The 14,401-nt window shown below is 39.2% G+C and overlaps 1 protein-coding gene across 1 annotated transcript in view; it reads left to right on the forward strand.

Annotated features, from left to right (window-relative positions):
• Positions 1-12,715, forward strand: part of TMEM19 (transmembrane protein 19) — a 14,484-nt gene extending 1,769 nt beyond the window's left edge. Inside the window, exons 2-6 of the mRNA XM_005884118.2 lie at positions 1,585-1,698; positions 7,792-7,929; positions 8,540-8,794; positions 9,467-9,676; positions 11,209-12,715. Of these exons, the coding sequence (XP_005884180.1) occupies positions 1,585-1,698; positions 7,792-7,929; positions 8,540-8,794; positions 9,467-9,676; positions 11,209-11,372 (881 nt within the window). The 3' untranslated portion in view covers positions 11,373-12,715. The remainder of the gene's footprint in view (positions 1-1,584; positions 1,699-7,791; positions 7,930-8,539; positions 8,795-9,466; positions 9,677-11,208) is intronic.
• The last annotated feature ends 1,686 nt before the right edge of the window (positions 12,716-14,401 follow it).

The following is a 14,401-nucleotide window of genomic DNA, read 5'->3' on the forward strand; positions in this document are numbered from 1 at the left end:
TTATCCTGCACCCACCTAAGTAAAAAAAAAAAAAGTGTGTGTTTATCATTTTACTTTTTATCCAATCCCAGAGTTTTTCCCGCTTTGCTTTCTCCTGCCTCCCTAATCTGTCACCAATGGATTTCACGTGACCCACTTACGTCTCCTCTTTTGATTGTAATGTATAAAATAAGATGCAAAACTGCCATTCTCTGGAGCATAATCTCAATCCGTTGAGATTTTGTTTCCCAGAAATTGTCGACAGTTGTGGCTCAAACTCACTAAAATTCTTCACAGGTTTGAATATTTCTTAGATTGACAATCATAATGAGTCACAGTAGGGGATGAGGGGTTGGGGAGGAGAGATGTGAGAGGAGATTCTCCCTAGTAACAGTATTAACTATGACGAACTCAATAGGATAAAACAGGATTTGTAAAGTGAAGGTCCCCTGGAGCCAGGCACCTGATGTAAATGAGTGAAGCTGTCCCAGGTCTTTGTATATTAAACACAAGGAAATAGTTTTCTCTTTCAGAAATAGGATTTTCACTTGTTTTTGTTGTTGTTGTTCTTGAACATTTGACCTTTGTCTTTCATTTTTCTATTTTTGATAGAAACATAGGCACAAGCTATAGTTCACATTTTCCTTTACTGTAGTCACTCAGCCTTGGTGTTAGGGAGTCTGTCAGGAATGGTGGGCACTTCAAACAGGAAAACAATGGTTCATCTAAAAGAGGCAGCCTCTGCCGGGCTGGTGTTGCTCAGTGGTTGAATGTCGACCCATGAACCAAGATGTTCCTGGTTAGGGCACATGCTCGGTAGCAAGTTCAATCCCCAGTAGCAGGCGTGCAGGAGGCAGACGGTCTATGATTCTTCTATTTCTCTATCTCCTTCCCTTCCTTTCTCTCTAAAATCAGTAAAAACATTTTTTTAAAAAAATAAAAGAGGCAGCCTATAGTCAATTCTGCCACATGGCTCAAGTTTCTAGTTTACAAGGCAGAAGCCAAGAATCTGGATTGGTATATGAAATCTAATCTTTAAATATTAACTCAAATAGTTTATTCTTTGGTTTTTATTTTTTAGGGTTTTTTGTGGGTGGTTTTTTTTTTTTTGTACCTCAGATTGTTTAAAAACGTTATGCTAGCCAAGCAAAACATCTATGAATTGCAATCTTTGGAAAAATCAGTTGCTAATCATTGAATCCGGAGATATATAGCATGTGAGATGTTACTTTAAAAAAAAAAATCTCTGAAAGGCAGGGAAAAGAATAATTGGATCCTATTAGAAAGGAGTTTGTTCTGTGCTATTCTTGAGAATTAATACATGCTTCCCCTAAAAAAATTCATTTTAAATCTTCAAATATGTGTTAAATACCCATTACTATAAATAGTTGTAAATTTGGACAGGACTTATTTGGTTATTGACTTATTTGGTTATTGCCTCTGAAAATATCAGGTCTCAGCATAAATATTTTACACTGGTGACTTTATTTTAGTTTCCCTACTTTTGACAGCATTTCAATCTAGAATGCAGTTATCAATGTTTACAGCCGAGACTAACCTATGCAAGCTTCACACAATTTATACTCTACCTTTATAATTTTTCAGGTAACTTGCAGCCTATTTCTCCTTGGCGTTGGCTGTTTTCTGTTGTTGTTCCTGTTTTGATCGCATCAAATGGCTTTGAAAAGAGAAGTCTAGATCACAGTGGGGCTTTAGGAGGTATGTTTTGCTATTGAATGTTTAACCATGTAATAAGTGCATGATTATATAATTTAAACTCATGTTTTCAAAATTCTGAATATATGAGACTATAAATCACAATGTTAAAGTTACACATTGCTCAGCATTCCTATTCTGTCAAGTTTTCAGATAGTAACATACCCTTTTAGTGTAATGTACAAATTATTTAACTTTGTAATTTATAGCAAGTAAATTAATAGACTTTTGAGGACCTTGGTTACTCTGCTCCCTTGGTTGGATTAAACTCTTAGTATCTGCTAGCAGAAACATGGGAGCACTCTCCCTAAGTGTGAAATAAAGGAGCCATTGGAAAAAATAGCTAACAGACATATTGATTTTTTCTTAAGAATTTTTTAAAATATATTTTTATTGATCTCAGAGAGGCAGGGAGAGAGAGAGAGAAAGAGAGAGAGAGAGAGAGAGAGAGAGAGAGAGAGAAACATCATTGATGAGAGAGAATCATCCATCGGCTGCCTCCTGCATGCCCCCGCTCTGAGGATCGAGCCCGCAACCCAGGCATGTGCCCTTGACCGGAATAGAACCCGAGACCCTTCCGTCCACAGGCCAACGCTCTATCTACTGAGTCAACCCAGCTAGGGCCATGTTGATATTTTTATATGATTTTTGTCTTACCATATAATCAATAAGTGTTAGGAATGTTTGTTACATTTATTTTGTAAATGTAATGTTATACATACTATGTATCAGGCACTGTTTTGAGCACTTTGGAAGTAGTACCCTGTTTATAGCAAATAATTTGAACACTCTCTCCTTAAATATAATAACAGAGTTATGCTTTGCTAAAAATGTCCTTTCTCAGGTATCCTTGCCTTGATTTTTATTATTCTTGATCTATAGCAAGAAGGGTCAAGTCCTTCTGGAAGTTGTCTTCCTTTGATTTCCCTGTTGTATATTGACTGTGTCTTATTTTTCTGATTCTACTTTTGTTTTGTTTTCTGCTACCATTTTCTTTTCTACCTTCTCACCCTTGGGCCTCCATTCATCTCTACCTAGCTTAATTTAGAATTAGAAGATGAGTATTTGAATCTTAGCATTGCTACCTGCTATCTCTATGATCTTTGCCACCTTGCCTAACTCCACAGAGCCTCACTTTTCTTTATCTTTTGTGAAGTAGGACCTATGGGCTTATTGGTAAGGATCAAGCAAGATAATGTGTGGGACAACACATCTTTTAATACTATACGAACATTCACTTTTAGTGATTTATTATCTATTTTCAACCATATTATAAAGTCCCTGAAGACAGAGTGATCTTATGCTTCTGTGTCCCATGCTTCTTTAAATAGTGTTACACACATAATAGGTGCTTAGGAAACAGATATAGATTGATTTTAAAACCTCTGCTCTTTTCCTAATCACTTCATTCTATGGCATGTTGGGATCTTTTTTGCTTGTATCTTTTTACCCCCCTTAAGGACAAAAAATTGTAATGCTGATTTAAAATATATCATAGTACTTGGAAATAGTGTTGTGGAGTATGACTACAAGTCACTTAAGCTTTCAGTGTTGTAATTTTCACATCTGCAAAATACAAGGGGATAATAGTACCTTGGGCACTGACTTATCATGAGGAGTTATCCATGTAAAATGTTTAGCATAATACCTGGCATGCATAATAATGTTTTACAAATGTAAGTTATTGTTTTTATTCCACTACTACTATTCACAGTCAAAGGAATTTTACTAAAGTTTATCATATTATGCCTTTACTGTGCTTGTTATGGAATTTATGAAATTGGCACGGAAGTGACAGTCGGACACTTTGAGGTTCAGGAAAGAGCCTTTATTTAAAGCAGCGCTTCTGGTTCAGGGGACCCTAAGATCCAGATCCTGAACAACCTGGACAACGAGATTTTCTCTATATATATTGGAAGGGTTAAAGAGAATGAAACGGGGTAGAGAAAGATTTATTGTGCTCAGCAGATATCTTGCAGAAAGCGTGCGGCCTTGAGCACAGCATAGCTCAGATAACCAGAAGACACCTGGCATGGGAGGAACCAAGGACGGACCAGATAATTAAGAAGGGGCAGTGAGTAGGCTATAGGCTAACAAGAATGTGCATTAGGGATATTAATTAACTTAGGTGCAGAGTTCCTGCTAGTCTCCTACATTTTTTCACAAATGGAGTTAATTATCGGCTAGCAAGAGAGTGCAGTAGAAAGCAGGTTACTGGGACTAATTCAGATTGCTAGCCCCAAAAATGTCTTGTGCTCCCCATCATGCTTAGGATTGAGAAGAGTTTCAGAACTTCCACAGGATCTGGGTGTTTAGAATCCTTATTGACATAGGAACACATAGCTCAGTGTTGATAGAAGAATGAGAGGAGGAATTGAGGCAATGCTTAAAGTGAACACTAAAGTGGAGGGCTCTAGTCTCCTTGAGAGAGTATTTCTAGAATGTGGAATAAATCACATGAGAGGATATGTGGGAAAATGCTTGTAAACTATAAAGTACTGTGCTGGTGATTTGCTCTAAAGAAATATTGTCTAGTCTAGTTATTCACTGTATTCCTTTGAACATGTCAGTGTGGACAATATGTCATCAGGCTTTTGACTTGAAAGTTTGAATTTAATTTCTCTTACCAAGACTATTAGGCTTAATGGTTTACCTTTTTTTTTCATTCAGTTGTTCAACAAATATTTAGTGAGGGTTCCCTGTATGCCAGCCACTGTTCTGGGCACTTAGGATTTAATAGTGATCAAAATGGGTAAAAATCCCACTGTCAGAGAGCTTACATTTGTAGTCAGTAGAGACAAATGATAACTATGATGGGTTTTGGGCATTTAATCCCCTGAAGGAGATGCTGTAAGTGTATTGGAAGTGCACAGCAAATGGGGGTGTTGTCAGGAAAGGCTGGTGATTTAAGTATATTTTTATTGATTTCAGAGAGGAAGGGAGAGGGAGAAAGAAACATCAGTGATAAGGGAGAATCACTGATTGGCTGCTTCCCGCACGCCTTCTACTGGGAATCAAATCTGAAACCCGGGCATGTGCCCTTGACTGAAACCGAACCTGGAACCCTTCAGTCCACAGACTGACACTCTATCCACTGAGCCAAACCAGCTAGGACCTTAACAACTTTTTAGTCAACATAGTTCAGGCTTGCTGTTCAGTCTTTCTGAAATGGAAACCTCATTCTATCAGGTACCCAGAGTTGATCAGAGCCCAGGAACCTGGTTTATGCTGCTCATTGTTGCAAGGGACTAATACATGAGTCAGAATGCTGCATTATTCATCTGATAAAATATGGAACTACCAGACCAACTGGAATGTGAACATCACTGTTCAGGCAAGCCCTATTCTTGTAGTCAGGTTATTTGAGAAGCCAAAAGATAATTAGAAGGTTGCTTGGGTAAGTACAAAGTCTGAGAAACAGTAATGCAAGTCCACAGATCAAAGGCTCCCCTTCCTTGTACAATGTTCAACAAATCTGCCAACCTCTGGTTCTTTAGGCCTTCGTGTTGTTAAACAAAAAACCTTCGAGGCCGAAAGCTTTTGTGAAAGAAAGGGGTATTTGAGTCATATGCTAGCCAGAAAAAAAGATCAGGTCCTGGGACATATAATCCAAAACACCAGCAGCAAATCAGATTGGAGAGACAAAAATGTCTTTATCTTATGAAATAGGGCATTATGGACTTACTGTTGAGGAGAATTGATGGGGTTCTTTTAAAGATGTGTGTTGTTTTGAAAGAATTTACACTGGCTATGGAGAAGGAGGGGATGAAGCAGGGGCAATTCTAGGATAGGTGCACAGTCCTTAGGGAAGAAGTATTTGCTACTTTTGATTGGTTGTGGGCAACAGTCAGGAAAGTTCATTCATAAGCAGGATGCAGTGGCCTCTGGAGGTTGACCATTTCGTTTTAGATGGCTTCCTGGAAGTGCATTCAAAGCTCTAAAATACATTCAGGAGTGTGTGCGGTCTTTCGTTAGTCGGACCACAGCTATTAACTGGATAATTACCTTTATCTCTTTCTCCCACTCTGTAGCCTGCTGTAATTTAATTTAGAGCATCTCAGAATTTTTCTCTCGTAGATGTTCTTATTTTGGGCTAACTAGCCTTCTTTTGATTCCCATACTCTTTCTCTAGAGAAATTACATATGATACAATTGATTATATTTGAGTTTATTAAATTACAGAATTTTAATAATGCCAAAGATTATACCTAAATCACCTTGGTTGGAATTTTGGGTGTAACTTCACTCCCGCCCTCATTTGTAGACAGTTTGTAGACAGTTCTTACTTACCCAGATGGCATCTATTAGGTACAGAATTTACTTATTTTAAAGTCAGAAGTCAGCCATAATCCTTGAGAGTTCTAGTGCTTTGGGAGCACCTTATTTTGTTTTGTTTTTTTAATATATTTTTATTGATTTCAGAGAGGAAGGGCGAGGGAGAGAGAGATAGAAACATCATTGGTGAAAGAAAATCACTGATCGGCTGCCTCCTATACTCCCCCCTACTGGGGATGGAGCCCACAACCCAGGCATGTGCCCTTGACCAGAATCAAACCCGGGACCCTTCAGTCCGCACTCTATCCACTGAGCCAAACCAGCTAAGGCAGTACCCATGATATTAATTAACATTTATTAAGGGGCTCCTACGTGCCAAAAAATATAACCACATTATAAAAATTATCTCTTTTAAATTTTTGCAGTAAGCCAGTGATGGAGGAATTATTATTCCTCTTATTTCCTAATTAGAGGCCCGGTGCACTAATTCGTGCACAGGTGGGGTCCCTAGACCTGGCTGGCAACCAGGGCCAATCGGGGCCTGCTGGCCAGTGGAAGGGACAGGGGAGGGACCACAGAGGTTAGCCAGCTGGGGGGAGGAACCGCAGGAGGTTGGCCAGCCGACCAGGGGGAGGGACCAGCCAAGGGAAGGGACCACAGGAGGTTGGCTGGCTGGCCAGACTATGGGAGGAAAATGTAAAAAATAGAAACCTGGAAGACTTGATAGTCTTACCTCCCTGAGAGAACCAGAGTTAATTTGAAAATTCTTTGGACTAGCCATCCAAATATTATATTCTAGAGGCCCAGTGCATGAAATTCGTGCATGAGTGCAGTCCCTAGGCCCAGCCAGCGATCAAAGCACGAGCGTCTGGCATGGAAGGGCAGGACCCAGCTGACCTCTAGGCCCTGGACCCCCACGAGTCTCCCTCTGCCTGAGTCACGGCACCCAAGTCCCCACGGGGAGATGCAGTGAGCGCGGCTGGATGCTGCGGGCTGGGGCGCAGCGTGGGCCTCTGGACTGCCCAATGGTGCCACACAGAAGCCGGGCAGGCAGCATGCTCTCTCCCAGCTGGCCTCGCAGACCAGCTCCTGCACGAACCCACAGGGAGCTCGACCGGCCCCTGCAGTCCCAGCGGCTGCGGCCCAGCTCACCCAGAAGAGGCCGAGTGGGTGCCGGGCGAGCTCCTCACAGGTGCCCGGCACCTGAGCATGGGGGGCTTCCCTGGCACGTGAGCCCTGGCGTTCTAGGGGGGTAGCAGGGGGAATGAGAACGATGAGAACGAGCTCAGCAGACACCCCACATTCTCACCGCACCTCCGTCCCCATCACCCCCGCCCCCAGGTAGCCGGTGAGAGGTCACAGCCCCCCACCTGGGTGCCACGGGAAGTTGGTCACCGACCCTGGTGGTCAGCGCATGTCATAGTGAGCGGTTGAACTCCCAGTCTCCTGGTCGATCGACCACCCAAGGGGACAATTTTCATATTAGGCTTTTATTATATAGGAGGATAATATATATAATGCATATTGTTTAATAATAATAAAATCATATTGTGTTCTGCAATTCCATTATAAAGTTTTCTAAAATAATATTTTACATCTACATAGCATAGTTTTCGTGAAAGGAGGTCAGAATATGGGTAAGAAATACATCTCAATTTAACCAAACTGACATTTAGTTTACTGTTTGATAATCTTAATTGGTAAAAATGGAAATGTACATTTCAGGTTATAATGTGAAAACCAGGGAAAAATCCATTCTTTTTTTCACAGTATTAATGTATGGATTAAGTGTAATTCTGTGTGTATATGTGTTTCTTTCAGGGCTAATAGTTGGATTTATCCTAACTATTGCAAATTTCAGCTTTTTTACCTCTTTGCTGATGTTTTTCCTTTCTTCTTCAAAACTCACTAAATGGAAGGGAGAAATAAAGAAGCGTCTAGATTCAGAATATAAAGAAGGTAACATGAATTATATTTGACATTATTTAATATGTTTTTCTTTTTAATTGATTTCAGAGAGAGGAAGGGAGAGGGAGAGAGGAATGAGAAACATCAATGATGGGAATCATCAATCGGGTGCCTCTTCCATACCTCCCACTGGGGATTGAGCCTGAAACCTGGGCATGGGCCCTGACCCAGGAATCGAACCGTGACCTCTTGGTTCATGGGTTGATGCTCAACCTCTGAGCTACACCGGCCGGACAATGTTTGACATTATTTCAAAGAGTAACTTTGTTTCATCCTAACATATAAGCTTTTAATCAAAACATGTTTAGATTGTTGAAATAGATAAATGTTATATGAGAATTAAAGTAGTAGCCGGATTTAATTTATCATTTTTTCACAATAACAAGTAAGAGCAAAATTTTAGAAGCACTAAAGTCTTTCATTAATTATTCTAAAACAATATAGAATGTGGGCAAAGGTACCTTCCCACTTTTAGTCACTTAAAAAATTGTAGTCATTTTTCTTTTCTTAAATGTTAAAATATTTAAGTTCCTATATCAGCATAATTTTCCTCCTGAGAATAAAACATTTCTTGTCCTTTTTTCTACTTGTTTGCTACTAGGCGGGCAGAGGAATTGGATTCAGGTGTTCTGTAATGGAGCTGTACCCACAGAGCTGGCCCTACTGTACATGATAGAAAATGGCCCCGGGGAAATCCCAATAGATTTTTCCAAGCAGCACACTGCTTCCTGGTTGTGTTTGTCTCTCTTGGGAGCACTGGCCTGCTGTGCTGGTGACACATGGGCTTCAGAAATTGGCCCTGTTCTGAGTAAAAGCCCGCCAAGGCTAATAACAACGTGGGAGAAAGTTCCTGTTGGTGAGTCTTTATTTAAGTTTCTTAAAAAAACAAAAATGAACAAAAGAAAAACTTTGATTTATTATGTTTCTTAGTTAAGAGTCTTTGAGGAATTGTTAGTCTCCTTGATTGGAAAATTGCTGTAGTCTTAAATTGCAGAAAAGGTTAAGGAGCCCTAGATAAAACAATACAGAAACATAGAGATTGATTTACAGACATACCAGTGAGAAAGGAAAAGGCAGGGGGAGGGGTGGGGAACAATAGAGTATTTCTTGAGAACCGCTGATAACGTATTTGAGTCCCTCCTATATGCAAGGCATTGATCTACATGAATTACCATTAAGTACTCTTAATAACCATATGAGTTGGTTCTTTGATTATTTCTATCTTACAAACAAGGAAATTAAAGAATAGAGAAGTCAGGTACCTTCACTACAGTCACAGCAGAACTAAGATTGAAGCTGGGCAGTCTAGCTCCACTGAGCCATTCTACTTCACTGAGTGTCAATAGTTATTGAGGAGAAAAGACTGTTTTCTAAGTAGGCTATGGTCTTAGTATCTTTGGATTAAATCAAAAAGAGCCCTTTCTTTAAATTACTCTTGAGTGGATAGGCACCAAAATTTTTTTGCTTTCCTTGACTTTATTGTTTGCTGATTGTTAACGAGATGATTTTATCCATGTTTCTTCTTCAGGGACCAATGGAGGGGTTACGATAGTGGGCCTTGTTTCCAGTCTCCTTGGTGGTACCTTTGTGGGCGTTGCCTACTTCCTCACACAGTTGGTTTTTGTTAATGATTTGGACATTTCTGCTCCCCAGTGGCCAATTATTGCATTTGGGGGTCTGGCTGGATTACTAGGATCAATTGTGGACTCATATTTAGGAGCTACAATGCAATATACAGGTAAGAACATTACTTATAACTGCAACTTACTGGTGTGTTAAAGAAATGGGAAAGAAATACGGAAAATAAAAGGATATGACAATGAAAACAACCCTAAAGACACCAGGAGTTTAGAGACCAGGAATGATAAGGCAAAGTCTATTCTATGATTTTGATTTTCTTACTCTTTTTTGTTAAGCTCATTGAAAGAGAATTAGTCCTGCAGAACAAGGAGTAGAAGCTGTGTGGGGAGGATATGACAGTGCAGGAAACAGATGGTTTTGCTAATGGGACTTCACTTAATCCCGGGAAAGCAGAATGGGATTTGCTTCCACTTGTTTTCCACTTGTTTTCCAAGTCCATTTGAGAGACAATTATTGTACTAATCTAACTGTACACATGTGACCTTTTCTACTGTGACATCGTGCTTGCTTTCCTCCCTACTGAGTTTTTAGCCCCACTTAAGATATGTGGGAGAGGCAGTTTTCCCAAAAGGTTTCTGTGCTTTGTTCTGAGGCTCTTCCGTCATGTCAGTGTACTGATATTTTGTTTTCCCAATCCATTTGAGAGACAATTATTGTACTAATCTAACTGTACACATGTGACCTTTTCTACTGTGACATCGTGCTTGCTTTCCTCCCTACTGAGTTTTTAGCCCCACTTAAGATATGTGGGAGAGGCAGTTTTCCCAAAAGGTTTCTGTGCTTTGTTCTGAGGCTCTTCCGTCATGTCAGTGTACTGATATATTTTGTTAGGAGTATATTTGCTCCACATGCTAGTCAACTGCATTTTCTCCTTTGATTCATATAATGAAGAGGCTGGGAGTCTGGAGAAAGTTCCCCTGAGTACCGTCCTCCCAATTCTCATGCCCCAATATAATCTGCTTGCCCTTGCGCTCCGCTCACAACCAATCAAAATGTTTGTGCTCTCAGTTTTTTTAGTCTCATCTCGATGCTAAGGAGGAATCAATCTGATTTTAATTCACACTGAGGGCTCAATTGTACTCACACACGCACACAAACAAGTTTTTTTAAAGAGTTTTATTCTAAACTGGGCTCTAACTAGACACGTTTCTGATCGTATTGGGTAGGTTGAAAAACAATTGTGGGCTGTGGACAGGTTAATTCATTCAGTAAATCTTGGCGTGCTTCCTTTGTGCTGGCACCATGCTGGGTCCTGGGCATCCATTGCAGAGGCTGCTGACATGACCTCTACTCTCGGGGGCCTTAGAGGCGGTCTTGGAGGGGAACCACTGGGAAGGCAGGCCCAGTCTGCCAGTTTCATATCATTTCTGCTTTTCATATTCTCTTTTCTACTTCTGAATGAACTCCAGCAGTGTTGAGAAAACAGTATTGAGGGGTGCTGAAACCCATTTATTCAAAGAGGCCTTTTGTAATAAAGGGTTCCATATCTCTCACCGTATAGATGATCCACTAAAGTCATTTTATAAGTGACTCCTGATCTTTCAAAGATTATTTCCTTTGGAGGAAAAAGGGTGTTTTTTATCAAGTAGTTTGGGTTTTGGACCTCACGTGGCTTCTTTTCCACTCTAGGTTTGGATGAAAACACTGGCATGGTGGTCAACAGCCCAAAGGATGAGGCGAAGCACATAGCAGGGAAACCAATTCTTGATAACAATGCAGTGAATCTGTTTTCTTCTGTCCTTATTGCTCTCTTGCTCCCAACAGCTGCTTGGGGTTTCTGGCCCAGGTTGTGAACTTTATCTCATTTACGAAGGTTGAAACTGGTAAATTCAGCTAAATTTGCAATCCCAAGTTTCATCCTAAGAAAAATAATTATAATGGCAAAGGGATAATGCCAGCACCTCTTGTATCCCCTTGTGATGGAATTCTACATTTTTCCTCTCATCAGTTAACACGTTCCAGTGAAAGACAAGAGTACGTAGAACTTACCCATTTTTTCTTCTGCTGAATGGAGCTTCTTGAGCAATGAAACCACAATGCCCCTGTATATTGGCATATGTTGATCTGAAAGCTAATATGTTGAACTGAAAGTTTCTACGTGGTAGATATAAATTTTGTTTTGTTTGTTTAAACTAGTGTGGGGACTAAAAGTCATACAATTTAAAAATGGTTCTCAGCTGTGCCAGAGAAATGCCACTGTGCCAGTTGCCCAAATGTTATATCCATTTTATGTGGTTTAAACTGCTGTGTGTGGAAGTCTGAATAAGTGTAGTATCCTGGACTTCTTCTATTCCTTGCCATTTACAATTGTGAAAGGTGTGTAGTTTGATTCCTAGGCTGTGAGGCCTATTCCACATTTGTTCTTCCTTCCTCGGGGTTAGTAATAAAAATAAAATAAATGTCTTTTTCATATGACCATTGAAATGCATGAAAAAAATATTCTTAAATAAAAGCAAGAGAAAGCTGTCCTGTATCTAAAAAATATGCACCTTACTATACGTCTCAAATGTAATATTTTTAAGGTATTTTCTAGCTGTCTTTCAAATGTGTATAGGAATCTGCTTTACATTGGCATACCAAACAAAGAGTCGCTGGAAAATTATTTGCTAATCTAGAATATACTGGACGATGGATGCTATGATTTCCTGTGATATACCTGTTAGGTTGTGCTCACCTTTACATTATAGCCTCAACAAAAGTGAATTCTACTTTTCAATTTTGTTCCTTACTGTGATTAACTGTGTTCTAACAGATTTTGATATGGTGTGGATTATTTTGCTAAAAGTACTTTAAAATATTTCTCATGTGATTTCCATACCTTTCTTTCCCTGAGGAGAAAAGACTGTTTTCTCAATAAGCTATCACAGTGAGAAAAAACTGCACTTAGCCACCAAATCCTTGATGAATTGTATGTGCTTTAAAGATGTAAACACAATTATGCGGCTTAATTACTCAATTTCCTAATGGAGTATTTATAACTCCAGAAGGTCCTGAACATTTAAAAAATATATGGGTCTTTAATATTTGTTTATTAAGTTAAGTTGTTTGACTCTAAACAAGTTTCTTTAAGTCATTGAAAGCTGATAATCAGAACATATTTCTGGAGGAAAATAAAAAATTAGTTTGGGTACCTGAATATTTGAGGACTGTGATGATTCCAACATTTCTTAATACATGTGATGCAATATTAATGGTTTGGGAACTAATGAGTCAGAAAATGATTGTAAGGCTGTATTGGCAGGGCAAGTCTCCTGAAATTATTCTACCTGCCAAGATTAGACATCTTAATTCTCTTTCATTTATCATAACTTGCCCTCTCAAAATTTATTTTATACATGTAATGACAACTCTTTTTTATGTTTGGATTATTTAAATTAATATTTAATTACTTAAGTAATATACTGAATTTGCTTTTTAAATAATTAGAACATTAAAGATAAAGTTAAAATATCTTTTGCCTCCACTTTCCCCTCAACAAACCTCGCTCCCTCTCCCACCTTCTCAAAGAACTTTGAATCATTTCTACATAGTAATTGTTTGGGGTATATTTTGACATACTTTCTTTTTAATCAATGAAATTTTATTGCTGTCATTTTGCAGTTTCAAGTTGGATGCTTACATTCAAGAAAAATCTATTTTAAAAAAGATTAGAGCCCTAGCTGGATTAGAGCCCTCAGTGGATAGAGCGTCAGTCCTCGACTGAAGAGTCCCAGGTTCGATTCCAGTCAAGGGCAAGTACTTCAGTTGCAGGCTCGATCCCCGGCCCTGGTCCGGGTGCGTATGGGAGACAACCAATCAATGTCTCTCTCTCTCACATCAATGTTTCTCTCTCTCTATCTCCTCCCCTCCCTTCCACTCTCTCTCAAAATCAATGGAAAATTATCCTCAAGTGAGGATTAAAAGAAAAAAAAGACCAAAAAAAAATTTGTAAATCTAAAGTTTTTCTCTTTGTTTTTAAAGGTTTGCTTTTTTATTTTTTATTTTACTTATTTTATTTTAGAGGGATAGAGGGAGAGAGAAACACCAATGGTTGCCTCCCATAGACACCCAACCCTACCCAGATAACCCACAACCTAGATATGTGCTCTGAACAGGAATCGAACTGGCAACCTTTCGGTGCACAGGACAACGATCAACCACCTGAGCCACACCAGCCAGGGCAAGTTTTTCTCCTCTTATGAATGAGAAATGCTATGAGAAAGCCAGACAATTTCAAAATAATTATATGTCGGGGAGTACAATTTAAAAAGGAATACTGTTGGGCGGCAGCGCCAAGGGGAGCGGGCGTGGGCGGAGGAACAAAAAATAAATAAAATTTAAAAATAAAAAGGAATACTGTTTAGCTATTAGAAATATTTTAGATGCATATTTGTTGACATCAAAGGTAAAATAAAAATAGTTTATATATCAGAATTGACAGGAATGCTTTCATTTTGGTTTAAAAATATTCATAGCTATTCAGTCATGAAAAAAAGGTCTGGCCCTGCTGATGTGCTCAGTGGTTGTACCAGTTTGATTCCCGTTCAGGGCACATGCACAGGTTTTGGGCTTGATTCCCAGTAGGGGTGGGCAGGAAGCATCCAATTGATGATGTTTCTTTCTCATCAATGTTTCTATCTCTCTGTCCCTCTCCCTTCTCTTCTCTGAAAAAATCAATTAAAATTTTTTTAAAAAAGGTCAGGATGTATAGGGTGTCCCAAAATTCACGCAAGAAGTAATTTTGATAGAAAACACAGGTTTATAATTAAAAATTGTAAAATTTTTTATTGATTCATAAAGTATACAGTATAGGGTTATGTATGGAATAGCATATCGGGTAAAT

Source organism: Myotis brandtii, unplaced genomic scaffold (genome assembly GCF_000412655.1).
Source record: "Myotis brandtii unplaced genomic scaffold, ASM41265v1 scaffold82, whole genome shotgun sequence".
Lineage (NCBI taxonomy): Eukaryota > Metazoa > Chordata > Mammalia > Chiroptera > Vespertilionidae > Myotis > Myotis brandtii.